The sequence below is a fragment of the Cyphellophora europaea genome (assembly GCF_000365145.1).
Source record: "Cyphellophora europaea CBS 101466 unplaced genomic scaffold supercont1.10, whole genome shotgun sequence".
NCBI classification, from domain to species: Eukaryota; Fungi; Ascomycota; class Eurotiomycetes; order Chaetothyriales; family Cyphellophoraceae; genus Cyphellophora; species Cyphellophora europaea.
This window is the reverse complement of record NW_008481798.1, coordinates 1,000,680-1,026,557: the sequence shown is the minus strand read 5'-3', so window position 1 is coordinate 1,026,557 and position 25,878 is coordinate 1,000,680. Positions and strand designations below refer to the sequence as shown.

Here is a 25,878-nt window from a genome sequence, read left to right as displayed (position 1 = left end):
CTGTGGTTAGCGAGGGGTTCTCAACGGAGGCGGGAGGTAGTATTCAGGCAGACGTGAAAAGAAGATGGGAAATGAGGTTTAGCAGCAATGGCCTTATCACCTTAGTCATGGATCGGGGGTGCCGTTAAGCGGTATGAATGGCCCGAAGGAACATCCTTTCCCGGTCCTGATGCAGCGCCATTTTAATGGACGGGATTAAGAGCTGGAGGTGGTTGGCGACCGCTGCGGGGAAGGCGGCAAGATATCTCTCCACCCATTCGATGTCGCCGATGTACCTGTTCACGAGTATCAAGAGCGGTGTTGCATGGTCGCATAGCCGAGCATGAGAAGGGGATCCAAATGGTTTCCATTCAGTCGTGGCCGATTACTATGTGCAATGCTCATCTCATCTGCCATATCTGGCTCGAGTGCTGCATGGGATTATGCAAAATGCATAGTCTTCTGGATATCTGTCAATACTCATCACCTTTGCTTAGCAACTCCCATTTGCCCAAGTCGACACGCCCATGCTACACCAGCTCTGCTAAACGAATGTAACAAAACGCCATCGCTGATGCGTCGCTAGTATGCTGTCAATCAACGCTTTCCAACAATCGTGCAGTACCACATTCCTGATGACTTTTGGTGGAATGCTAGTCAAACATTCAAATGTAGCCCAAGTTCTCGAGCAGCGCCTTCGCTTCGTTCTGAGGCATACCTGCAACTCCCAAAGACTGCACTATTGAGCCCCTTCGCAGCCTTTGCAGACCGACAGCGACCTTCCAGCCTTCGCTTTGCGGAATGACAAAGACATACTTCTTGCCTTCTTGGTCTCGAATCGTAGCGCGGAGGAGATGTATGCCGGCCATTTCGCAGCTCTGCAGTAAAATCAGCAAGAGTTTGAGCACTGTGTCTATGATCAAGAGAAGTTGAGTGCTGGGGAGATGTCGAACATAAGAAATTGGAGCACCATACCTCGACTAACTTCATGGTCCAGGCTTTGACATCCCACTCTCGCTGGGGCTCGCTACGTCGGTCGTCGTCGATGAAGAGACCCTCGGTGGTGATCCGCAGAATGAGTCCATCCGTCACTGGTCTCTGCCCGGAAATCAATTGGGAGATTGGTGTCCTCATGAAGGCGTTGTTGAACCGGAAGACTCCTTTGATCATGATCTTATCAGGATCCTTGGTGGTGTATGGGCCGCTGAACGAGGGCGGAGGAGTCGTGCGAGCTGTGCTCTGAGAAGGTGCGTACGACGATTCCGAGTACATTGACGCGGCTGAGTTGGCCTTGTGCTTCGGTCTGTCATAGGGTCGGAAAGAGTAAGCGTCATCGTCTTCAGTCCGAGCAGATGGCATAGGCGGTCGCTTGGGAGGTGATGCCTTTGGCGTAGGAGCTGCAGCAGCTCGTGCAGCTTTCGCGGCATTCGCATCTTTGGCCTCCTTCTCCTGTCGCTCTTTCCGCTCGCGCTCAAGTCTCTCCCGCAAGTCCTTCTCGCGAATCCTCTGACGCTCTTTCTCAAGCTCGGCTTTCCGCTTCTCCAACTCTTCAGCCCGCTTCTTTGCATCTTCAGCCTTCTTGCGGTCCTCCTCCTTCTTCCGAGTCTCTTCTCTTGCTTTCTCCCAGCCCGACTTCGCGCCAGGGTTGGCCTGCGGCTGCGGTCGTTGCCAGGATGATTTGGGCGGTGGTGGAGCAGCGTTGGGAGGAGGCGCGGCACCACCAGCCGGCTGAGAGTTGAAGTTTGGTGCGGCTCCGGGACCACCCTTCGACGAGCTGTCAGGATGCGTGGATTCAGCCTGTGTCTTACCGAGAGCCCATGCAACAACTCCAACGGCCATGAGTAGAAACATGACGCCTGACCCTCCACCGGCCATAGTATCGTGGAACCAGGATTTGACGACTGGGACAGTTGTGTTCCATATTACTCCAACCAGAAACATACAGACGGCACCAGCGATGAAGCTGTTTCGGTTGACTTGAAGTGACGGGAGGTAGAGGAAGCCGGAGCCGGCCGACGAGGGAGGAATGACAAAGATGTCATATTTGCCGTCTGGAAGGCCACCACCGCGCTTGCCGCCTGAGGCATTGTCTCCGTGGGGAGGTGGCGGCGGAGGCGGTGGCTCCATGAGAGCAAGCTCTCGAGGAGGATAAGATTGATTATTTCAGCGGGCAAAAACTTGTGTTTGGTGGCCGTTGTGGTATTTTTCTATGCTTCATTATCAATGCAGTTTGACACTGCAAGGATGACGTTGAGCGAACAGCGCGGTGGAGACAAAGATTCTGTGGTGTTTGAGGCTGACGATCTCAAGCTCATGGATTCGTGGCTAGGGCTTTGGGATTTGGTGAAGTCGATTTGAATTGTTCTTGGAAGAGAATTGAGAAGTTGAAATCGGCGCAGGCAGAAACTGTGACAGGATCTGCCGTTTGGCAGGGAGGAGTTGCCGTAGGCTGGGGTCGAGGACGGTAGACTGTTTGGGTTGCCGCTAGAAGGCCCTCTGCTCTCGGGGAAGCCACGCCGCTAGCTCGCGACCAGGATGAATACTGCCCAACGAACAGTGCAATTTCTCACCTCAGCACTCTGATTGCATCTTCGTGTTTGTTCGAACAAGATCAAAAACTGGAGGCGCCGCGAAGAGAATGGAATCGATAGATGTTTGGCTACAACTACTTTACAGCCGAAACTACGACAAGCTACGCTCGTGGCCAGTCCAGTCGTGATAGAAAAACATATCCCCATATCCCACCAGTCACAGTCGCAGCATCCGAAAATCCAGGGTCTTTCCGACTACGATTGGAGGACGATTATCCCCTCCTTGCTTCTTGCAGCCGTTACCAGGACTCCCTTCACACCGCCCACTGCAGCGTGAGGCACCGGCTTGCTGCTACGAACGGTCCTGCATTGATTCAATGCACGTAGAACCGTCAAATAGGTAGCCACGTTGTCTCGCAAAGTCGGGTGCAGCAAATCTCGCATGTGATTCGATGCCCGAGCTATTGTTTACCGGGTTTAGCTGAACGCGCCCGAGCACGTTGCCTAAGCAACAATGGGTCCGCCGCCATTGTCACACTTCCGGCGCCTTTACCCGTCACTTAGCGCTACGGTCCGATGCACGCTGAGGTCATGGCCTCACTCCTTTCCATCGTGCTGGGATCGTATTTATTTGGGCTCTTCGAGTTCAATGACTTGGCATCACTGCGCCACATTTCGGACAAGTCGGTTATAACTATAGCGCGTACATGCCCCGGGCTTACGGCAGCAGCCCGCCAGGGCGCGACGAGCTTGACCGCTAGGAGCTCGACCTTTGTGTACCATTGTACGCATCTTACGATGGCCCGGTTCTACTCTCCTCCAATGGTATCAGCTCACTTCTACTCCTGGTCTAGAGTAGTCTAGCCGCTTCACCCGCTTCCATACCTCCCTGACTACTCTTTCTTGACTCTGCCTCCCCGTCTCACTACCATCGACAGCATCCACAGCTGGTCGAATGCAAAGGTACAACCTTCCTCCGAGACTGATCTCAGGCACCCCCTGTCCGGGTCCCCACCTCTCCTCCCAGTTCACCGGTGGATTCGCCGTCGTTACCAAACCACCCGCTTCTTGCAGCAGACATATACCTGCTGCAACGTCCCACTCCCAACAGCCGCCTTCCCACCATATATCAAATGCTCCCATCGCCGTATACGCCAAATCCATCGTCGCACTTCCCAGACTCCGCACCCCATGCACCATACCACCCCTTTCCCCCTTTCCTCTCGGCTCCATCGCCATAGTCACAAAGCTCTCGATCTTCCTCCCCAGATTCCCCTCCCCAGTCTCCGGATCCCGGCGATCCTTTCCCCACTCACACCCAAACAGACACTTCCGTGGCGCCTCCCTCGGCAACGGCCCAATTCCCCCTCCCAGCAACGGCAAACTCGTACTCTCATTCAACCACGCCCCTCCCCCGCGCCTTGCCGAGAACAACTGCTGCAGTAGCGGCGCGTAGATAACGCCCACGACGGGCCGCTGGTCTACGCACAGCGCGATCGAGACGCAAAACATGGGGAACCCATGCGTATAGTTGACTGTGCCATCGAGCGGATCGACGATCCACGTCGGGCGGTCCGTCACCAGGTAGTCGCGCGTCGCGCCAGCAGAGTACGTCTCCTCGCCCACAAATTCATGCGTAGGATACCGCTCTCGAATGGACTTGTGGATGAAGGCTTCGACGTCTAGCCCCGGCAGGAAATCGTAGCGTTAGCCCACGCACTGCATCCAAGATCGCGAATCTCAATGCTCGTGCCCTCTTTTCCCTCCCGCATCATGTATCTGCGGCCATTATCACGAACACATGACAACCCCCGCAAGAAACGAAAGCAGAGGCAAAAGGTAGAGAAAACATACCATGATCCGTCTGCGTCACGATATCCACCGCATTCAATTTCTCGACTTGCGCCTCCGGCATCCCCTCGGCTCCCAGGCTCCGCCGCCGCTGCAGGCCGTCCAGCAGCATCTGTCCCGCATCCCTGCCTAGCTGTATGGCGAAGCGGTAGATATCCTCAAGCTCGCCGTCTGATATCGAGTCTGCAGAGGAGGACATCTTTATCTTTGTTTACCCGAAGGGATGGAATGGCGAGGCTTTTTACCACACTGACTGGATGGGTAGACCGATGGGTAGAGTGGCGGTGGTCTTGACTTTTCTTCAGACTCCGCTGTGCAGTCAGGCCCGGTGTGGGTTTGATACTAAAACGACAAATGGTAGTGACGAGGACCTTGGATTTCCCTGACGGGGAGTACTGTAGCAAGCGGGAAAGGGTCCTAACCGGGTATCGCCGGCTACTGGACGGAAGCCTCCTGAAGGTTCAGGGTTCCGCTATGTGAGTTATCGAATAACTGTACTGTGTTACTCGACTGGAATACCGTTAGAAACTGCCTAGGTGAGTAAGTAGCGGAAGAGGTCTTAGCCGACGAGGGGGTGGAGTTGGGGCGGGGGAGCGGGTGGGTTGTGGCGGGAGGTTCTCCGCACTTGTGATGAGAGCCGTGAGACGGACATGTCTGGACGGTCGTGAAGAGTTCAGGCGGCTTTGGGAAAAGTGGTTTTTTTCCCCCCCAAATTTGAGAGCCACTCATGCTCCCGCCGACGCTCCTCGAAACCAGCAATCTCATATTCACAGTAGGAACGCTACATACAGCACGACAGGGTGCAGCGTCGTTGCCAGAGTCGTTCGCTTGGACTAGCATCATTGCATCGTCAGCTCGTCACGACTTACACAACTGCTAGCCACGCTACGATCCTGAAGCTACGCCGCAACCCGCCATATAGCCATGGCCGATCAAAATGCTTCAGGCAAATCCATCCTGTTCATCAACGGCCCCAATCTCAATCTTCTCGGTACGCGCGAGCCACATATCTATGGCTCCATCACCCTCCCGCAGATAGACGCCTCCATCAAAGAGCACGGTACCAAGCTGGGCATTAACATCCTCACGTTTCAGTCCAATCATGAAGGTGGAATTGTCGACCGTATCCAGCAAGCTCGTGAAGAGGGGGTCGACGCTATTGTCATCAACCCTGGAGGCTACACGCATACCTCAGTGGCAATCCGTGATGCACTGCTCGGTGTAAGCATTCCCTTTATTGAGTGCCACGTTTCCAATGTGCATTCCAGAGAGCCTTGGCGGCATCACAGTTATTTCCATGATAAGGCGACGGCGGTGATTGCTGGGCTTGGAGCGTATGGCTATGTCGCGGCGCTGGAGTATTGGGCGTGGAAGTTCGGTGATGGGCCAATGAAGGGCATTTGATTCCTGCCGTGTTCATGCGTTTCACCCATTCCAAGAATTTCTTGACATATCAAAAGCGAGATTGTGCGATTGTGGTAGTATGGCAGGCATGTTGAAGTCGGAATCTGCTCGCTGGCCTAGATTTTCCGGCTGAGGATCGATAAAGCCAGCAGAGAAAAGTCGATCGGGATCATTACAAAATTGCTCGAATGTCAAGTCATCGAATCCAAAGTCCCTCAAGCCTTGATTCCTTCCAGTTGTCCATTCGGTGGTGTCAAGCTGAGCCATTTCATGGAATAGAGCATCAATCTCGTCACCCTGGAAGCTCGGTGAAGTAGCGATGGATGGATTGTATGTGCCAGCAGAGGGAACAGTAAAGCTGCCACTTCCGGCTGGCATTGTCAGGCCACCATCCCGCAGGTTGGTCTTGCCCGTTGTGATGTCTATACTGCTGCTCCAGTCTTGAGGCCCACCAATGCTTTGCAGGTTGCCAGAGCCATTCATGAAGTTTGGATGCTGGCTGATGTTCCGGGGCATTCGACTTGTTTCGGCTTGCGCAAAGGGGTCGCTTGGGAAGAATGGCTGACGTCGGGGAGGCTGGGCAGGTATATCCGAAGAAGGCAAACTACCAGGCTGCCACTGAGGCTCCTTCGATACCGGAGCAGCCACTTGGACTCGTACTATAAGTTCCAGAAGCTGAGTCAAATCTTCAGAAACTGGCCAGAAGACATCTGAGATTTGTTTCGCTATCGCCCTCAAAGTTGAGATGTGCCTCGTCGGAGGAACATAGCGAGCGCCATCGACCAGCGACTTCAGTTGACGGAAAATAGGGTACATGAGACCCATGATCCACGCTGGCATAAATGCTGTCTCCGATGCTGCCTTCTTCTCAAGCTCTCTCAGTACCTTGCTGGCCGATGTCAGGGCTGCAATGGACGACTCGACCTTTTCAGGCTCTAAACTCGTCACATATGCGATTGCTAGAAGATGCGTAAGCTTCAACCAATTCTGGTGCGGCGGACCTGTTTCTGACTTGCCCAGCTGTGATGCGGGTGGATAGTCTAATGATAACAGATTGAATTGGTTGATAGCTTCGTCAGCCCTGACATTTGCTATATCGCTTGAAAGCGCTTGTTGCTCGCAGAAGTAGTTATTCAAGAGAGCTGATAATCTTGTCAGACCGTTGAAACAGCTGATCACAAAAGCAGGCGCCGTGGTTCCTGGCCAAGTTTCCCATTCCTCATGACCGTCGGGTCTGAGGCATGACTCTGCAGTGTGATCGTAACGGCGGAATTGGGGTGGCCGGTCGAGCTGAATACTGATCAGGGTATCCAGCACGAGACATCCCTGGTGGGTCGCCAGCCGGTCCCGCGGGCCGTGAATGAGACCGTCAGAGTGCTCAAGCAAGCTTCGCGCCGCCAGACCGACAGAACGCCAGGCGGACTCCCAAGCACCAACTGCAGTATCAGAGAGAGCTAGAACGAGAAGTGCCTGCAGATGGTTAAGACTGAAAGAGCCCTGAGTACTTGGCACACATTCACGAGCAAGCTTGGACATGGTAGCGAAGTCTAGGAGAGCAGGCACAGCGTTTCCTCTTAACTTGGCTGCGTGACGGGACGTGTAGGCGAGGGTGGCAGCAAGGACAGCGAGGTCTCCGTTGCTACTCGTAATCTCAGTGGCGGTTCTTGTCATCTCATAGCATCGTCGAAGCATCTGCGGACGATCCAGAATTGGGAACCAGCAATGCGTAAACTTGAAGTAGTGGCTGAGTAGCTCAGAGGCTGCAGGAGGCAGCTGGATCGTCCGAGCCTCGGGAGTATCTAATGGCTCGCAACCGGGAAGGACGCCATTGAAGCTCTTGAGGGCGTATCGAGGCGGAAGGATCGCGTTCAAGTCCAAGCTCCCGTCGAGCTCGTCCTCGTCTTCTTTGTCTCTCTTGCGCTTTGATCCTGCTGCAGCCGAGTGGTCGATACCAGTCAGAAAAGCTTCCAGCTCCTGGAAGAGGCGCGAATCTTTCCACCTCGAGTGCAGTTCTTCGCCTACCTCCCGGTGATTCCATATGTTCATAAGCAAGTCACGATCTTGATGAAGCATCAGGAGCATGTAGTCTTCGAGGCCTGTGACGCGAGCAAATGTAACTGCCCATAGCTTCTCGACAGCTCTAACATAGCCTTCTGGAAGGCCTCGCTTCTTGGTGATCGGATCGTAAGAGCATTGTTGGTCTGCGTTAAGGCAGTTTGCGCAGCTTGGTGTCGCCCCGTCACACCGGTCCTTCCGCTGTCTACAACGGGTGCATGCGCGAGAGACTCTTGTACGTGTCCGTGAAGGACCTGCATCTTCTGCAGCGGTGGTCCCGTTGCTTGAGGCATCATGGCCACCCGGAGCCGACATCGTGAATCGAGCGTTCAATGCCGACGGTGGAGGGGCACTTCGAGGTGAGAAATTTGCAGCTTCCCGAGCATCCTTCTCGTTGGTACATGCATGATGGCGAATGCTCTCTCACACACCGACAATCCTGGACTGTGTCCCATACATAAGAAGCACTGGAGACATGGGCGCAGGATTGCAGGGTTCAGAGTCTCGGTTGCTGTTCAAGATCGACGCTTGGCGCAAGAACTCGGTTCGTTCCCCGCGGGGCGAGCTCTAACCACTTTCCTCTCTAGCTTCATCCTCGACACTCTGCAGCTTGTGCACGATTTTGCGCTGGATCACAGCACTGCTGCGCTATAATGAGGCTGTGTTAATGTTGTGATAGGCTGGGAGCCATGGTGACCATGTTGGCCGCCAGGATATAGGCGACATCTTCGGATCCCCAGAATCTCTCCGCTGAACAAACGTGGCTCTGCCACCCTCACGAGCCCGTGAGGTCAGTCGACAATCCTCATTCTCCCAGCTGCGGTTCTCACAAGCAATGAGCACCCCCTCACAAGACCGGGCGACTCGTTCCGCTCCTGGTTCGCCTCGGATAATGCAAAAGCCACCCTCTCTCGACAGAGATGGCCTTTTCAATCACCACGGAGCATGCAGTGACCATGGAACTCCATCGGCTGCAACCACAAATCGCACCTTCTCTCCTGATGCTTCCATTGTTCTGGTCGGTGTACGTGGCAGTGGGAAGCGGTCACTCGGGCTGATCGCTGCCGCTGCACTTGGTAGGCGCTTCGTAACAGAAGATCACTTCTTTCAAAGTGTTACAGGCCTTTCACGACAAGACTACTTGAAACTCCATGGAAGCGAGGAGTTCCACAAACAAGACGTTGATGTCACTCGCAGAATGTTGGAAGAGAACAAGCACCGCTGCGTCATTGATTGCGGACTTGGTAGTCTCACAAGCAGCTTGCAGGAGTACCTCAAGCAATACTGCCTGACCAATCCTGTTGTATATCTTGTTCGCGACATGAGCCGGATCAGGTCATTGTTGAATCTTGGAGACAGGTCTGCTAGACTGCTCGAAGCTGGGGATCCAAGTCACCGCAAATGCTCAAACTTCGAGTTCTACAACTTGGAAGATGACACTAGTGGTATACCTGATGAGGAACTCACCGATCGCACATCTCCAGTATATTCGTTCAAGCTCCGGCAAGCTCAAGAGGATTTCTCTCGTTTCGTGCGACTCATCACCGGCAATGCCAACGATGCCAGTCCTGTCTCTCCCTTCGCACTTGACGTGCATTTGCAGGCACGTGCATATACCCATGCTCTCGAAGTCCCGCTTTCGAGATATGGAGATAGCCTCGACTTGAAATCCCTGCAAGCTGCTGGTGATGTTGTTGAACTTGTCGTTGACAGGTGGCACCCCTCACTCACGAAGAACCTCAGCAAGCTGGTCGCCTCAATTCGGCGCTACGTTGGTACACCAATCATCATATCACTCAGACTCGCAAGCTTCTCACCCGATGTCCTGACTGCCATCCTCAACCATGGCCTCCGCCTGGGCATCGAATACCTGTCACTTGACCTTGAACTGGACACTGAACGTCTCGTGAATCTGATCGCCACCCGAGGCCATACTCGAATTATCGGCACGTTCAGAAGCGCAAGAACGCAGCTCGGATGGCATGATCCATTGCTATTCGATCTCTTGAAAAAGGCTGACGAATTGCACTGCGATTATGTTAGGATCATGCTTCCAGCTCTGTTTCGAGAAGATCACGAATCATTGGATTGGTTTCGTGACGAGGTCAAATCGAAGCTGCAGATTAAGGCACCGCTGATTGCTTTCAATACAGGAAATCTAGGGCGGACTTCTCAAGCCTTAAACCCGCTTCTGACTTCAGTCACGCATCCTGGGCTGTCTTTGGGTGGTCAAGGCGATGCTGACATGCTGGCGCCGGTTCTTACTTCTTCTCAAGCGCTCAGAGCTCTTGGTACAAGTTTCATGCTTGATGCTCTTCAGTTTTGTATAGTTGGCGGAGACGTCTCTGACTCCTTGTCACCCGCCATGCATAACGCCGCATACGAAGCTCTGGGTCTACACCATTCCTATACGACGAGAAACATCACATCCTGGGACGAAGTGGAAACACTTGCCAAGAACAGCCACTTTGGCGGTGCCAGTGTTGTTCAGCCTTGGAAAGTCAAGGCCGTGGAAAAGCTATCTTCGCTATCAGCAAATGCTAAAGCCATAGGCGCTGTCAACACCCTCATTCCTCTTCGAATCGATTCAAACGGCAGGCTGATGTCCCTGGAACAACAAGCGTACAACCGCAACAGGGCTGGGAATATTGCTGGCTGGCACGGTGACAACACAGACTTTGTCGGAATCAAAGTCTGCCTTAATCGGAGCCTCTCACCACGCAATGTCATCCATTCCAAGACCACCGGCCTTGTAGTGGGCGCAGGCGGTATGGCGCGAGCAGCTGTTTATGCCATGCTTCAATTGGGCTGTCGGAATGTTTTTGTGTACAATAGGACGACCTCAAACGCACGTGCCGTCGCGAACCACTTTAATGACTGGTTATCAAAGCGATCTGCACCGACTAATGGTTCAACAAGCGACATGGTTCGAGTGTTGGAGTCCCTAGACGAGCCTTGGGAGGCAGGCTTCAGCATGCCCACCATGGTGGTCTCATGCGTAACGCACGAGCACATCGAAGGCAATGTTGGCTCGGAATTTGAGATACCCAAACAGTGGCTGGAATCGCCGTCAGGAGGCGTCGTGGTGGAGATGGCCTACATGACGAAGGAAACTGCGCTCACCAAACAGATCGCGCAATTTCGGGCATCGACTGGGTCACCCTGGGTTATCGTCTCTGGCGTCGACACTTTGATTGAGCAAGCTGTGGCACAGTTCGAGATCTTTACCGCACGGCGAGCCCCACGTGCAGCCATGATGCAGGCTGTCCGAGCAGAGATGCAGACCAATCGGCAATACATGATGGATTGGGGCAGTTATCGCCCGTGGTAATACTTCGCCCGTCGATAACGAGCAGCACGGTGAGTCAAGAACAGCGCCGACTAGACGAGCAAAGGATCCTCTATTCATGGCAAGGATGGATGCTGCGCACGTTTCTTCGATATCTCGACGATCCTGCCTCCCGGAGTCTTTCCATCAAGACGAAGAGATCGCGTCGTCGTCAATTGAAGGAGCCGTGGATTTGAAAGGTGATGTTTGCGGTTTCATTTCGAGCCGTCAGACGCCTTATCAACGCTTTCGTCCTTTGTATGTTCCTGGGCATCGCTCCTTCCTATTTTGGTAAAACGGCAACTGGGGTAAAACCTCCGAGAGCAGCGATACTACTCCTCACCTGTCAGCAGTGATGATTTCTGGGCCTACTCATTTTTAGGCGATTACGCAGATCACCGCCGCGAGCAGGTTTGTCGGCTATCGTTATCTGTGAAACACCTTCGATAAAGAATTCCCGCGCAAGAGAGCAGCGTTGGGGTTGTGGGGGTTTGACGTTGCTCGGGGATCACCAACTCGGTACCTGCGCCGTTGAAAGCCAAGCCTTGTGAACCAGCCGGCGTTCATGATAACGCCTCAAAATGAGCGTATCATGTCACAAAGCGCGAGAATGGCGAGACGTTAGCGTCGAGAACGGTCTATGCCGCTTCAACGATTGTCAAGAAGGAAGATCTGACGTGCGCCATTGACGCCCTTGTTGGGCAAAGGGTGCCCACGTCTGCATTGCCGATAACGTGTACGGCAGCTGCGTGGCATAGTCCAGCCATACGGCGCGCTCAGCCTTTTCTAGTACTGTGCAGGATTACTGCATAGAAACTATATAAGAAAGTCGCAATCTTGCCACGCGATCTTGCCTTTGTCCCTGCGACTTTTCCTGCCCACCACTTCCTTGCTTATCGTCTATACAGATAGAGTGGACGGCACATTATGTCTGAGCAGGTTGAGACTGCATTACCATCAGGTGTTGGTTATGGGGTCGTCATCGGGGTCGGCGCATTCTTTACTATTCTGGTAATCCGGCCTCTCTCGATGGTAAAATCCTCTAACCTTGGTAGATGTGCGGTTTGACAGTCATTCAGGTACATCGAACCAGCTTCTGTGTCCCTCCGTGCTCACATCCTGCAGAATAGATACACCAGCTACAGCACAAAGACAAGCGAGGAGTTCAATACAGCCAGCCGCAGCGTCAAACCTGGGCTAATCGCTGCCGGCATCGTCTCTGCCTGGACTTGTGGGTTCGTCGATCTCTCTCCTAGAATTCCCGCTGATGTTTACGAGGGGCCGCAACTCTCCTGCAAAGCTCGACTGTGGCCTACACATATGGCGTCGCCGGTCCGTTCTGGTATGCGGCGGGAGCCACCGTCCAGATCCTCATCTTCTCCATCCTGGCCTGCAAGACGAAGATGAATGCTCCGCGGTGCCACACGTTTCTGGAGATCATTCTTTATCGCTATGGAAAACTCGCTCATTGCGTGTTCCTGTTCTTCTCTCTGGTCACCAATATCCTCGTCGGCTCGCAGCTGCTTCTTGGAGGTAGCGCGGTCTTGACGGCGTTGACCGGAATGAATGTCTACGCAGCGATCTTCCTGATACCTCTGGGAGTCGTCTTGTATGTCATCACAGGAGGACTGCGAGCGACGTTTCTGTGCGATTGTGAGACCTCCTCTTCCCCCTTCAACAACAACTTTTGGCAGGCGTTTCGACATCGGTCCAAAGCATATCGGCTGATAACTCATTTACTAGACTCCCATACGATAGTCGTGATGATTATCATATTGTACTTTGTAAGTCGTGCAGGCGCTGAAGGGGCTGGGTCAATCAATTTGGCGCCCTTCCTCTAGTCCTAAGCCCGTCCCGGACCTAGTCTACCCATAACAGTCTTTCAGGTTTGAATTCACTTACTGACTCACATGTCCCGGCATCTACAGATGTTTCAAATCTACGCCCAGATAGATCTGATCGGCAGTCCTGGCCGCATGTATGACCTACTCGTGCGGGCGGGCGAGCAGAGGCCAGTCGCAGGCAACAAGGACGGCTCCTATCTAACACTCAAGTCCAATTCAGCACTCATTTTTGGCGTAATTCAGCTCTGCTCCGGGTCAGGTACCGTCTTTCTGGACCAGGCCTACTGGCAGCGTGCCATCGCCTCCAGGCCATCGACCGCGGTCAGAGCATATATCCTCGGTGGCCTGGCGTGGTTTGCTATCCCCTTTGGATTCGCCACGACAATGGGATTAGCGGCTGTTGCATTGACAGACAGCCCATCCTTCCCCACCTATCCCGAGGTACCGACGCGAGCTCAGATCTCCAGCGGCTTGGCATCCGCGTTCTCCGCCAGCGCGGTCCTGGGCAGCAATGGCGCAGCAGCATTGCTAATCACATTGTTCATGGCTGTAACGTCTTGTGCGTCGGCAGAATTGATCGCCGTGTCTTCGGTCTTAACGTTCGATGTCTACAAGACATATATCAGGCCTCAAAGTTCTCCGAAAGAATTAATCTTAGTGAGCCATATAAACGTGGCAATATTCGGTCTCATGATGAGTCTGTTTGCCGTGATATGGCACGCAATAGGGATAGATCTTGGTAGGTTTCTGTCAAGTTGTCCTGTTGTTAAACCTGGAGCAGCTGACATTAACCACAGGTTGGCTCTTCCTGTTCATGGGCTTGGCAATCGGCGGAGCAGTATTTCCCGTGGCTTTTAGCATAACTTGGCGCAAGCAGACACGTGTAGCTGCCATATCCGGAGCTCTATTCGGTTTAGCGGCTGGTCTCACGGCGTGGCTCGTAACAGCACAGGTCTACTACGGCGAGCTCACCCTGGAGACTACGAACTCGGAGTACTCCACACTTGCTGGAAACCTTGCAGCAATCAGCGTGGGAGGCATTGTCTCAACTACTGTCACTTTGATCAAGCCTGACAACTTCGACTGGGAGATCACCAGGGCCATCAACGCCGAAAATGCTAACCTTGATGAAGTATCACCGACCCCTGTTCCGACCGTACCTAGTGTCCCAACAGAGAAACAACCACCTTCTGATGCACCGACGTCCTCCGGTGACTCTGCAAAGAACGAGACGGACGTTGAACAAGAGCCTGCGAGGCTCACCCAAACACTGTCCCGCGACCAGCTTCTGGAAGAGTCACCAGAACGTCTACGATCGGCTCTGACAGTCGCCATCACTGCGTCGATCACAATACCGGCAATAATGGATTTCATTGTGCCTATACCAATGTTCCTGAGCCACTACATCTTCTCCAGAGCCTTCTTCACGGCCTGGGTAGTCATCAGCTTCATCTGGGTTTTCACCAGTACTGCGATTACCTGTATCCTACCGCTATGGGAGACGAGGCAGTTTTTGGGTGACGTGATGGGCCGAGTGATACGGGGCGAGAAGCATTCCAGAACCTGATCAGGCAGTCCTTGGGCGATGTTGTGTGAAAAAGGTACGCCGCGAGGAGCGGGCCGGAGCCGCAGCAGGCAGTGAAAGTCTTGGCATCTCAGCAAGTGTATATACCACAAAAGGACTGTCACCGATCTTCTGCGGCTGCAAGATGGGCGAGAGTCATGCCACATGCTTGGGGAGACCATGAAATCTAGTTCATGAATCCCTCGGCTTCGAAGACGAGCAAGGATACTACGCTGCCAGCATGGTCGTAAGTAGTCGTAGAGGTACACTGATGAAGACACACTCACTCGCCTAGTGACAGCTTGCAACCATGTGTGGTATCGGAGATTAATCAAGTGATTGTATGAGCGCTACAAATTTCAAAGCAGTTTAAGAGCTTGTAAAGAGTAGCTACCGAGGTATGTGACTATGCACGGCGGGCTTGCCAAGACGCCAAGACGAACCCCCGGATCTGCAGCTTTCCTCGTCGTTCGTTCACTTGGTATGACACCATCTCAACCTCATCCGCTGATCATTATTTACATCATGACTACTCCAGAAATTTCTCTGAGAAGCTCGATACATCTCCTCCCGGTTCTATGCTCGAGTACAGGCCTCACACGTACCCACGTATTGACAAAGTGGTACTCCCCCCGCACCGCGCTGCCAGCAGCGGGTCGTAACATCAATCTCGTCTGATACGCACTAATGCATCATGTTGCGTGCGAACCGTTTTCGGTTTATGAACTACCAGAGACTATCTCCTCTCACTGCGACGCCGTAGGTCACCCTGGTGGCATTTTTGTTTTCCCACTGCGACTTTGTGAGATTATTGGCTCCAAGCGATGAATTTCCTCATCACATTGGCATTCGCCATGAAGTCGCTACTACGGCCAAAGCGTGTGTCTCAAATATTGGAGCTCTCTCCACGCCGTCCTCGTCGACTATGTCTCCATCAAGGATACTCTGTACCCGATGTCGGCTGTACCCGAGCTCACGATTCGAGGCTAGCATTAACAACCCTGATCGATTCCAGGCAAGATCGTTGTACACTATACAAGTGCGATCCTGTCATGGAAAAGGCAAGTATGTTTGACCAGTCACCAAGCTTTCGGCCGTTGAATGGGGCCACAGGAACCGTGTTCGTACGCTATACTCCATCGGCGAGAATCTCCGGCTCATGTCACGACTGCAAATGCTCCGAGAGCCTCAGCACGCCTAACGAGACCCTGCTCATGGATGTCCCTGTTCGGTCAGTACATTATTACTAATGTACTGTGCTGCAGATAGTATCTTCATTGCTCGCTTCGTGGTTGTGTACGCAACATGCCGGAGACAATGCAGCCTCTGGCCAGTCTGGCCTATTCCGCTACGATGAGTTGATACTCAGCCTACATGGCGCCCCAGACTACCAATCCGAAAGTCTTGTGCCCTGCAACGATGACTAGCTTTAGTCGCCTCCTTCGATCTGCTCGTCCGAAGTTGACCTCTCTTAGGGGTCGAGACCTGGCACAGTCCCCATGCAGACCCACACTACGATTTCCCGGCTGTGCACGCACGGTGCATCCTCGTCCCCTGGTCCTTGCAGATCAATCGATAGCTGTCCGGGGCCACACCAAGACGACCGAGTCCCCTGGCTGCCGTTGCATTCTGTCGAAGTCTAATGCATACAGTGTACACCACCACACTCACTGGCGCATTGGTTGCCCACTTGGGTAGCGTTCTACGGTTGAGAAGGTCAATTCGCAATTTCACCTGCACACAATCTCCTGCTCTGGTGTTCGACATGCCACTGGCGCTTGGAAGTCAAAGCTACAGTATATTGTCTATATAAGACCATGGCCCTCGGGGTATCTGCTACCTTCTCCACCAGCCAACTGATACAGTCACTCTTTTTGGGCACCTGACCCTAGTCACTCCTTTGAACAATATGCGTTCTTTCTTCACATGGTCTTTGTTGGCAGCAGCCTCTCTGCTTCCCTCCACTTTTGCAGTCCCCCTTCGTCGCCAAGCAATCGGCGTGCCGGTCCAACCAGGAGATGTATCCGACATCATCATCAGCGAGTCCAACACCCTGAATGGCACCTTCCCTGGAAACAAGCCGCCTCAGATGCACCCCTTCGCCGCCGAGCCCGATCTACGCGTCGATCTGGTCAACACTTTGGGCGGCGCCGTCAATGCCTACATCGCGGCCCAAGATCCACAGGGCCGCGTCATGTTCCTCCTCGCCAACGGAAACTGGTTCTACCCAACCGCCAGCGACCCCAACGTACCCCAAGCTATCCCGCAGAATCTGGCTATCCCTCTGGGTCCGGAAGGCTCCACCACTTCCCTCAGGTTGCCGGGTTTCTTCAGCTCTGGTCGTATCTTTTTTGCCGCTGGCCAGCTCCAGTTCTACACGCTTAGAGACGCTTCGAACGGCGCCGCTAAGCTCGTGATGCCGGACCCGCTGAATCCCCGCGGTACGTTGCAAACAGACAAGTCGATCTCTGGGGGACTTCTTTGCTGAACAGACTACAGATCCATCAGCCGGCGTCTTTTGGGGATTTGCTGAAATGACTTATAGCGCTCAGGGCGGTCTGTACGCCAATCTGTAAGCGCCACCCCCCTTCCCGTCTCTCCAAAAGTTGTGACATGCTCCATAAATAAAACACACCGTGGCTGGATTTCCAACATCCCACTGACCTACCACCTCCAGCTCCTTCGTCGACTTCGTCGGCCTCCCCGTTGGCCAACGCCTAACCACCACCGACGGCGCGCCCCCGCAAATCGTCCTGGGCCTGGCCCGCGATGCCGCAAGACAAGTCTGCAACGCCATGGTCTCCCGCGCCCGCCAAGACAACCAGCCCTGGGATCAGCTCTGCCAGACCGACGCCAACGGCAACATCCTCCGGGTCGACGCTCCCGGCAAGTACATCGCCGCCCACGGCGGCGGCTTCGACAACTACTGGACCTCGTACGTTGACCAAGTCTGGGCCCGCTTCGCCTCCGAGCCCCTCATCATCAACTCGCAGAACCACCTGGGCGACATGCGCTGCTCCACGACATCCGGCCAGATCGTCTGCCCGGGCGGCAGCCGCAGCTTCGCCAAGCCCTCGGCCCTCGACATCTTCGGCTGCCAGGGCGTCTTTGGCAGGCAAGACGGCGACAACGATGTCATCCTCGCGGCGACGCCGCGCATCTGTGCCGCTCTGCAGAGATCCACGCTGTTGCTGGAGGGAGGGCAGCGTCAGCCGCAGCTGCCGGTCGGGCGCTACTACTTGAATAGCCCGACTAATTGGTACGCGAAGGCGACGCATGATGCGGAGCTGGATGGCAGAGGCTATGCGTTTGCGTACGATGATGTGAACCCCGATGGTGCGCCGGATGCGAGTGGCGCGGTCGTCAGCCCTAATGCCGATGTCTGGACGCTGTTTGTGGGTGGTTCACGCTAAGGAGGTGGAGAAACGGGGGATCCTGGGAGCCCAGGCGTCGGCGTTCGGAAGCAGATGGGGAAAACATGTTCAGGAACTCTGGGCCGGACGTGTTTATGGAGGTGTGAACCGATCTATCATGTTGTACCAGCAGCTGAGGCCCATATAACAGCACAGTTATTGCCAGGTCACCAAGGTCAATGTATTATATGTCGCACTTCTTGCAGAATGTCCGGCTGCGAATCCTCGAGACACTCCTGGCTCCCAAGTGTCAAAATGGTTGCGATGCTCCGAATTGAAGTCTGCAGATGGGGTTGTGAAGAAAGGATCCTTGAGTTGTAGGTTTACCACGATGCTTCCCCCCACAAACGAAGGTTTTGCGCGTAAGGTGGTCATGACACGTGTATTTCAGAGACAAGTGCCTCGAGGAGGGCTGCTTTGGACAACGGCATATGTGGGGGCATGGTAGAGAATCATTGTACTACAGGGTCGTCAAGCGTCCCAAAGACAAAAGACCAAGGGAAACTACAGGCAATAATATCAGAATGGCAGTAAAGCAATGAGAGGTCGTGCCGAACAGCAAGGTGGTCGGCAGACTTCAGAGGTTGAGATAGAGTTTTGGACGGGCAGCAATGAGATAGCCGCACTTCCTGGACGGCCATGGCACAAATCTGTTCATCTAAATCTCCCCGTTCTGCTCTTTTGTACTTCTTCCGACTGTTATTGGGCTGCCATCATCGGCGCAAAGCAAGCCAGTACTTCCCCTTAGAGATGGTGGGCGGCCCCGCTAAGATCTCTTCGTCCATCATAGTCTTGAAAAACGCCTTATAATTGTCGGAGCTCTCGTGCTTGTGCATCGCGGCCTGAGAGGCATATCTGAAAACTCGTCAACCTTATTTCAACAGCAACAGCTGACGAATATTCATCCCATCTACAGTCAGAGTCGTCTCACCTTTCAACCATGAACAGCTTCACTCCAGCCTCGCCATGCTCTTCATAGATTGAGAATTCCAAAGTCTCTGGCTCATTGGCCTGCATGTATTCGAGCCCGGCTTTGAAGAGCTCCCGTACCTCAATGTCTCAGTCAGGGCGGGAGCAGCTCGTAGAGGCTTGTGTTCTCACGTACCCTGTCGAGCTTCCCGGGAGCTGGCTGAATGATGGCAACGATGGCTACTTCTTCAGACATTTTCTGGGCGACACCTGAGCCAGAAGGTACAAGCTCATAATGCACAAAGGTTGGGATCTGGACAAATATCAGTAACAAGTCCGCTTTGGAGTTGCTGACATGGTAACAGCCTAGTCTGAAATCCTAGATTGTGTCGTCATGAACAATATTAGACTTTTTAGCCTGTTAAAGAGTACTTGAACTTTGGTCAAGTGTGATCTGCTATCACGCAATCGACAACCGACGTCCGGTCAAACCTATTCACTATTCAAGGAGATATTCGCAAGACTTCTGTCCTGCTGGTCCCGAATTTCTGACTTTTGGTGTATTGAGGCATCATTTCACAATTGTTCACAAGAAGCAGAAATACTCAAGAACTCAAGACAGAACAAAGTCGAGTCAGACATACTGCGATACACTCAGTGAATAATATTTCAGAAACGCTGAATTACCACGACTCCGAGGACCATATGTGACAGCTGAATTCAGCTCTGGCTCGATTTGGGCTATAGCTGAGAATGACACTGGCCACGTGATCACACAGCCGGCAAAGCCGTAGTCGGGCTAGTATCAATGCCTCACAGCTGGCGCAGGACTGTCACATCCATTATAAGGCCCTCAGGAGTTCACGTCGTGCTTCATCAACATATATCGTGAAGGCGCGAGCTTCAAATCGATGAAACACCTGGAGCAGTACCAGACCTCGGCTCCATATTTCACCCTTGTCAGACCAATAATCTTCACTATCATCCAACTTTGAAGGCATACGAAGTTCGTACTGGATCTTGAACGCTGTTTTCTATTCCTTGCCTTCACGCATGTACATATGGTAGTGGGTATCCTATATATTGATAGCGGTAGAGTGTTAGCGCCGGGGAGCCTCTAGATGATTACGCTCTAACTTTTGAGATCTGTAGGAATGGAAAAGGATTGCGTGCACAATAACATCTACCTTAGGGAACGGGAGCATCATTTTCATGCTTATCAGCAAGAATCATATTCTTGTAGTACATTTAGCAAGACTCTCCTTCAGCGGTGTCGACACGGTCCTCGACTACTTTCTGCACTGCTCGGTCGATATCCTCGTTCCCATCAAGTAGGTCGATCCAACCACTCTGAACATCAGGAGCTGCCAGTAAAGCGGAAATAACTTGAGCGACAGTCTTCCGGCTTGCAGTACCTTGAACCCCTGAGGTCTTCCCGAGCTCGACACCGCCTGCGGCCGCTTCTGTTAACACGCCTGGACGAAGACTGATACCAGTCATGGACTCAGAGTTGAGTGCAATGTCGTGAAGGAACTCATCCGCCGTGATTTTAGCCTGGTAATATGTGCTCTCCGATCCATTATTCACAGATCGGTTATACTGGTCCCATTCAGCCTCATCCCACCATGGTGCCGCCGTACGACGACTACCATTGTACGATACAAGAACGAATCGTGCGATAGATGAAGTAACTGATGCAGTCTTTACAAAATTAATGGCTGCATCTCGATCGATCTTAAGAGTCTAGCAATAGTCAGTTCTTCGCGCGATCCTGGGGTGGGAATGTTTCGAAATTACTCGATCGGGTCCACCTCTGCCTCCGGCGCCTGTAAAGCTCGTCAGTAGGTTTCCCACGTTTATTATGACTCCTTTACACACCAGCCGAGAATACGATATAATCAGGGTTGACCTTCTCAAGGATAGTGGCGGCATGCTCCTGTGCTGTTACGTCCTCGATGCTGTGGACAAAGACATTAAGCTTGCCTGATTTGTCGACGTCGAGCCTCTCAATGTCCGCTACTTGATCTTGAGAGCGAATCATGCTTGTGACTGTCCAAGAGCGCCGGAGCAGAAGCGGGGTGAGCAGCTGGGCGATCTTGCCATGCCCACCGATAACCAAGACATGGTGTGACATTGCAAAGAAAAACAGAGCGTGGGACGGATTTGAAAGAATGCAATGTAGAATATGTGAACTGGGAATCGAAACGTATGTGCGGAAATTCGGAGAGCAGGGAAATATAGTTAATAGATGTACTCTCTGGTGTAGTCTGGCTCGGTTTCAACAGCTAGTCCCGTTGGGCTGCGCCAGGCGGCAACGGTCCTGATATGCAGTGCAGCTACCATGAAGGCTTCGGCTCATACCAAGAACGCATGTGACGTTGGTACGGGCATCTCGGAAAGGCTGCCGAGGGTGCCCGGAGACCATATTCAAGAGCAACGATTCCAGGCATACAAGCTTGCGTTAAGCGTTGCCTGACTTCAATACTCTGCTTAGTGGCACCGGCTGGTGAGGATGAAGCTACATCTCCTCAACAAAAGCAGGACTAAGGTGCAGGACATGTATAGAATGAGTTTCTTTGCACCATGCTCAGGAAGATAGGGATTGGGTGAGCGTAGTGAAACTTTCGGAAGCTCGGGGTCTAGCGGATTCATAGCTTGTCTTCTCCGCTATACGAGGGCCCATGATATTCAGTAGCGAATGTCAATGGTCTAATCATAAGGCTTGATGGTCGGAAGATCGGTTTGACACAAAAGCAAAATCCGGTGAAGCCGAGGATCCTGTGACACATCATTGATGTTAGCATGTGTACTTAATGGCGGTTTGTGTCCCTCATTCTGCTCGAATATTCTGCAAGACCAAACATTTAACGCAATCGCTATGGCCAATATCGCCCGCCCTGCCGACAAGTCCGTCCCCTATTACCCCGTGTCGAGTCTAGCCGGTGATGGATGGACTTCCGACGACGAAGCCACGGCTACATGCTACTGTGGCTCTGTTCAGCTAGCCTTTGTGAGTGATACCCCGAGCCCCAGGAAGCAGGAATTGGAATCTGCATAAAATCTCGATGAGACCAAGGCATCAGAATACACGAGCCGAAAAGCTAACACCGTCTCACATAGCCTCTGAAAAAACCTGGCCTTGTCAATACTTTCTTATGCCACTGCGCCGACTGCCATAAGATCACGGCTACTATGTTTGCTACAAGCTTCACTGTCAAGAACGATGCCATTCGTTGGCTCCGTGGGAAGGAGACTTTGACAAAACTGGCTCAGTCAAAGACAATTCCGACCGGACACGTGATGACAAACCACTTTTGTCCGAAATGCGGGACGCTGATGGCGCGGGACAGCTCGGGCTTCCCGGATGTATCCTTCCTCCGTCAAGGAACGGTAGACAATTTCAGTTTGACCGATGGACAGATGCACCCCGAGCTTGAGATTTTCGTCAAGCAACGAGCAGACTGGATTAAGCCGCTTCCGGGCGCAAAGCAGTTTGAGGAGATGTGGACCTAGTTCGTTCAGAGGTTATGGACACAGATATCTGACAGATGCAGACGTTCGTAGGCTAAATACTGTTTCTCACGAAAGCTACAAAGCGGGAGAAAGGTAATATAGGATCGATACGATGGTAGATAAGATCAACCCACACCCTCCTTTGGACTACTGTAATTCTCTTCCACGGGGCTTACTCAGTCTTGCTTGTAAATTTGTCTGATCATGAGCGGCAAAGACCAACACTTTTTGCCAACTCATTAAACTCGTTGAGACCTCTTAGTAGCCCTTCGATATACTCAGACGACCTTCCGCCAAAAAGATTTTGGCCATTACTATGCGATATACTCGCCCAGTTCTCGGAAGGCTGTATCATTCCTGGGACTGTTTCACCTGTGTTCATATTCATCTTCGTGAATGGCTCGTTGAGCGTCATGAATTCCTGAAGTTGCGTATTGCTGTTGAGATTCTTGGCCGTCGACGTTGACTGGCTGTCCTGTTGAAGTAGAAAGTCATGAGGGAAATTGATGCTTGATAGATGGGTCTTATCGAATGTCTGATCCCATGTCCAGCCTGTCGAACTCAAGGTGCTGTTGTTGGCGGGCATCATGGTAGAAAGACCGTGGTTGAGCTGCCACAATTCTTGCTGTGCTGTCATAGCATATTCTTTGAAATCGTGACAGGGGTCTGCTGCTTCGAATTCTGTCGCAATGGGCGTATCTTGAGCCCTCGAATGTGCCATTTCAGTCTGCGCATGTTGAACCCTTCGAACAATGTCTTCAATGACTGGAGTACCATTGCTATCTTCCTTAGGCGTGCCGAAAGTCCAGGGTTGTGCTGTGCGGACCATGAAATAAAGTTTGTGGATTGTTTCAATCAACGTCGATTGTGTCTGTTGGAGAATCTTCAATTCTGGGTTGCTGCTTATTTGTGAGCGGTCGACAACTGGTTCGGCCAAAATTGCGTCCTCACCTCTCACGTGCTTGAGTTCCATGAGAACCAGATACACATATAATACCACTTGTCTTACATCGATTGCAGGGGTACCTTCCATCGCACTACAGTCCCAAGCTTAGTGTGCAGCCCTCATTGACCTCTCGAGGGGAACGACACACCTTCAACTTTTTTACCCGACACCTTGCGCATGCTTTCCAGACTCGCTTTCTTCTGGTATCACCACTGGCACCGTCTCGATGCTCGATGCTGGGCTTCTCATCCGCATGTTCCATGGTGACGAGGCAGGAATGGGGCTGATGCGCGGCTCGTACCTCTGTGATCTCAAGCGCTCTATATCCTTGGTCAATGGAGATCTAACGTGGCCGCGTACCGACTTACGCTAGGAGTAGCTGTGAGACCGGGGGAAATCAAAAGTGCCGGTTCTGCTGGCGAATCAAAGACCGAATGCCGCCAGTCGATGAATGAATCGTAAACGATCACAGCGTTGACAAATTCAAGAAGAATTTGTCCTGGTCGCTTTATAAAATGCAGCTCTAGCGAATGACTCGTATCAGCATCTGCTCGTACAGCATAGATCTTACTGTGAACATGCACACCACTGAACATATAATGTTGTCAATGGTTACACAAATCAGTGCCTGCCATACCTAAAGCCAAACCTCAAAATGACTTTACGTACAACCAGCCCCCCCTGCAATATCCATAAATTAAGCTGCTTATGCTGCGTCGCCCCGCTTTAAACTTGACGGAGCAGGAGGAGCAGTGATTGGTTGTTCAAGGATCCAATTCCGATAGGTAATTACTATTGGTGGAGGGCTGGTAGAGAAGTTCTGATCTGCGAACGCGTCGGCATGCAGAACGTCATAGGTCTTCACTGCATACCCTCTGGCTTTGTCAAGGGCCTAGGTATGGAAGGTCTTGATACCTTGCTTGCAATTACATTCAACATCGTTGGATTGTGGGAAACTTTAGATGGCAACAGGAGTTACGAATACAAAACAACACCAACTAATCTCTTAAGCGCAATACCTCAACTGTCGTGCCTCCTGTACGCGGACTCATTGGATACCGCGCTGCCGTCTAAGGAAATAATCTCAACTGTTCTTCTCCACGAAGCCCCCTCCACCGATTAGTTGACTCGAGCAATTCATTACAGCCTTTAATCACCCAGCCCCAGTCGCGTGCGAACTCTTCTGTCACCTCCCAGTTGTCAACTGTCCAAGGATCGCCCCATACCAGGAGTCCGATCTGCTTTTGGGGACTGCTGCAAAATCCCATCATAGCAATGCACACGTCGTCGTCGTCGTAAAGGTCATCTACGAGAATGAGATTGTCCCTCATCCTCGGGATTGGGACGATATCAATCCAAGGATGATGGCTGTGGCTCCGCTGAAGATCAGTCGGTTGCAGTGCGGCAGGTATTCGCCTGCCATGTTCCACCGTGTCACCATTATAGAACGGTGAGATTGAGTCGTCTGCACAGACGACCTGGTAACTGACATCGAGTAAGGTACAATTCATGATTATCGCTCTGAACACATTGAACTGTGTAAGAGTTAGTAGCATGTCCGCCCTTGGTGAGCCGCAAGCTCTGTCGTTCATGGCGTGAGCTTCAAAGAATCTTTTGAGATTGCTGATCTCGATCTGCGACAGATTGCGCATCGAAACTGTCTGCATGGAGGTGCCTTCCATAAGTTCCGAGAGGGCGATATCTGAATCTCGAATCGCTGCAATACCCGGCCTCGGGCTAAGTGTAGAGAGAGTGTGGTCGTCCGGTGCCTGCTGTTGAATGATCAAGTTGCTCTGAGTATTTTCATTGCGAACAGTGCGCGCGAGCTCCTTCTGTCGCTGACCTGCATTGCATGTGACATCTTGTTAGTCTTCTTGGCTTCTGATGGTTGGAAAAGGGTGGGACCTCCTACGCCAAATTCTCTGTGCTATTCGGTTCTGGACTCTTCGTCGGACGGCTGGGGGCAGGTCATGGACTTGTTCACCGGGATGACGTGGAAGCTCGTCTGAACATCTGAGGTCTGACATCTTGATCGTAAGGACCTTTCTCGAAAGGTGGCATCAATCCCTTTACGCACTTAACGATGTTTCTTGGAATGGCCAGGGGAAAAACTGTAGAGCCGCGCAGAAGAGCTAGTGCGAGTGAACCTAAAGTAACCTACTTCAGCTGCAAGGCACGGATCCCAGGCTGAAAGTCGCCTCTACAACGGCCCACAAACAGGACATCATCTTTGTCAGAATCCATGTACACGGTAAGTACCGGAAGCGGGGGGGACGCGGAAGTCGAGGAGCCGAGGTTGCCAAGGCCGCTGCCCCCCAACCACAACAGCAATTCAGAGATCGCTAGGTACGAGTGAGGGGTGATCCTGCGGTTCGGTTCCCTTAATGGGCCCCACGAAGCGAAAACTCGGATACCGGCTCCGGAAACCTGATGATCGATATTGCGTCCTAGTTCTCGGCTGTGCTTGTGTCTCCTGGTAAACGGTTCTTAGGGTTCTTGTGAAGGTCAACCCTCGGTCGCGCGTGTAATTCTGGGTCCAGC

At 52.6% G+C, this 25,878-nt stretch overlaps 12 protein-coding genes across 12 annotated transcripts; 5 read left to right on the top strand and 7 right to left on the bottom strand.

Annotated features, from left to right (window-relative positions):
* Positions 1–644: 644 nt before the first annotated feature.
* HMPREF1541_09487 (uncharacterized protein) lies at positions 645–2,106 on the bottom strand (the record flags this gene model as incomplete). Its single annotated transcript, XM_008714161.1, has 1 exon — positions 645–2,106. A coding segment is annotated over one exon (1,461 nt), but the record flags the coding sequence as incomplete, so codon positions are not given.
* Positions 2,107–3,338: 1,232 nt separating this feature from the next.
* On the bottom strand, positions 3,339–4,560 carry HMPREF1541_09486 (uncharacterized protein; the record flags this gene model as incomplete). Its single annotated transcript, XM_008714160.1, has 2 exons — positions 3,339–4,192; positions 4,365–4,560. The coding sequence occupies 2 exons, from the start codon at positions 4,558–4,560 to the stop codon at positions 3,339–3,341; spliced, it is 1,050 nt and encodes a 349-aa protein (XP_008712382.1).
* Positions 4,561–5,285: 725 nt separating this feature from the next.
* Positions 5,286–5,765, top strand: HMPREF1541_09485 (catabolic 3-dehydroquinase; the record flags this gene model as incomplete). Its single annotated transcript, XM_008714159.1, has 1 exon — positions 5,286–5,765. One exon carries the CDS (start codon positions 5,286–5,288, stop codon positions 5,763–5,765), a length of 480 nt encoding a protein of 159 aa, XP_008712381.1.
* A 21-nt stretch (positions 5,766–5,786) lies between these two features.
* Positions 5,787–8,135, bottom strand: HMPREF1541_09484 (uncharacterized protein; the record flags this gene model as incomplete). Its single annotated transcript, XM_008714158.1, has 1 exon — positions 5,787–8,135. One exon carries the CDS (start codon positions 8,133–8,135, stop codon positions 5,787–5,789), a length of 2,349 nt encoding a protein of 782 aa, XP_008712380.1.
* A 520-nt stretch (positions 8,136–8,655) lies between these two features.
* On the top strand, positions 8,656–11,151 carry HMPREF1541_09483 (uncharacterized protein; the record flags this gene model as incomplete). The annotated part of the gene is made up of 1 exon (XM_008714157.1): positions 8,656–11,151. The coding sequence occupies one exon, from the start codon at positions 8,656–8,658 to the stop codon at positions 11,149–11,151; it is 2,496 nt and encodes an 831-aa protein (XP_008712379.1).
* Positions 11,152–12,075: 924 nt separating this feature from the next.
* Positions 12,076–14,559, top strand: HMPREF1541_09482 (uncharacterized protein; the record flags this gene model as incomplete). The annotated part of the gene is made up of 7 exons (XM_008714156.1): positions 12,076–12,159; positions 12,204–12,227; positions 12,274–12,379; positions 12,427–12,801; positions 12,892–12,932; positions 13,077–13,731; positions 13,790–14,559. The coding sequence occupies 7 exons, from the start codon at positions 12,076–12,078 to the stop codon at positions 14,557–14,559; spliced, it is 2,055 nt and encodes a 684-aa protein (XP_008712378.1).
* A 1,906-nt stretch (positions 14,560–16,465) lies between these two features.
* On the top strand, positions 16,466–17,969 carry HMPREF1541_09481 (uncharacterized protein; the record flags this gene model as incomplete). Its single annotated transcript, XM_008714155.1, has 3 exons — positions 16,466–16,997; positions 17,056–17,128; positions 17,234–17,969. 3 exons carry the CDS (start codon positions 16,466–16,468, stop codon positions 17,967–17,969), a joined length of 1,341 nt encoding a protein of 446 aa, XP_008712377.1.
* Positions 17,970–18,682: 713 nt separating this feature from the next.
* HMPREF1541_09480 (uncharacterized protein) lies at positions 18,683–20,092 on the bottom strand (the record flags this gene model as incomplete). Its single annotated transcript, XM_008714154.1, has 4 exons — positions 18,683–18,824; positions 18,901–19,019; positions 19,075–19,191; positions 20,066–20,092. 4 exons carry the CDS (start codon positions 20,090–20,092, stop codon positions 18,683–18,685), a joined length of 405 nt encoding a protein of 134 aa, XP_008712376.1.
* Positions 20,093–20,126: 34 nt separating this feature from the next.
* On the bottom strand, positions 20,127–21,012 carry HMPREF1541_09479 (uncharacterized protein; the record flags this gene model as incomplete). Its single annotated transcript, XM_008714153.1, has 3 exons — positions 20,127–20,621; positions 20,676–20,704; positions 20,757–21,012. 3 exons carry the CDS (start codon positions 21,010–21,012, stop codon positions 20,127–20,129), a joined length of 780 nt encoding a protein of 259 aa, XP_008712375.1.
* Positions 21,013–21,756: 744 nt separating this feature from the next.
* HMPREF1541_09478 (uncharacterized protein) lies at positions 21,757–22,391 on the top strand (the record flags this gene model as incomplete). The annotated part of the gene is made up of 2 exons (XM_008714152.1): positions 21,757–21,888; positions 21,999–22,391. 2 exons carry the CDS (start codon positions 21,757–21,759, stop codon positions 22,389–22,391), a joined length of 525 nt encoding a protein of 174 aa, XP_008712374.1.
* A 202-nt stretch (positions 22,392–22,593) lies between these two features.
* On the bottom strand, positions 22,594–23,364 carry HMPREF1541_09477 (uncharacterized protein; the record flags this gene model as incomplete). Its single annotated transcript, XM_008714151.1, has 1 exon — positions 22,594–23,364. One exon carries the CDS (start codon positions 23,362–23,364, stop codon positions 22,594–22,596), a length of 771 nt encoding a protein of 256 aa, XP_008712373.1.
* A 1,043-nt stretch (positions 23,365–24,407) lies between these two features.
* HMPREF1541_09476 (uncharacterized protein) lies at positions 24,408–25,364 on the bottom strand (the record flags this gene model as incomplete). Its single annotated transcript, XM_008714150.1, has 2 exons — positions 24,408–25,180; positions 25,250–25,364. The coding sequence occupies 2 exons, from the start codon at positions 25,362–25,364 to the stop codon at positions 24,408–24,410; spliced, it is 888 nt and encodes a 295-aa protein (XP_008712372.1).
* Positions 25,365–25,878: the final 514 nt, after the last annotated feature.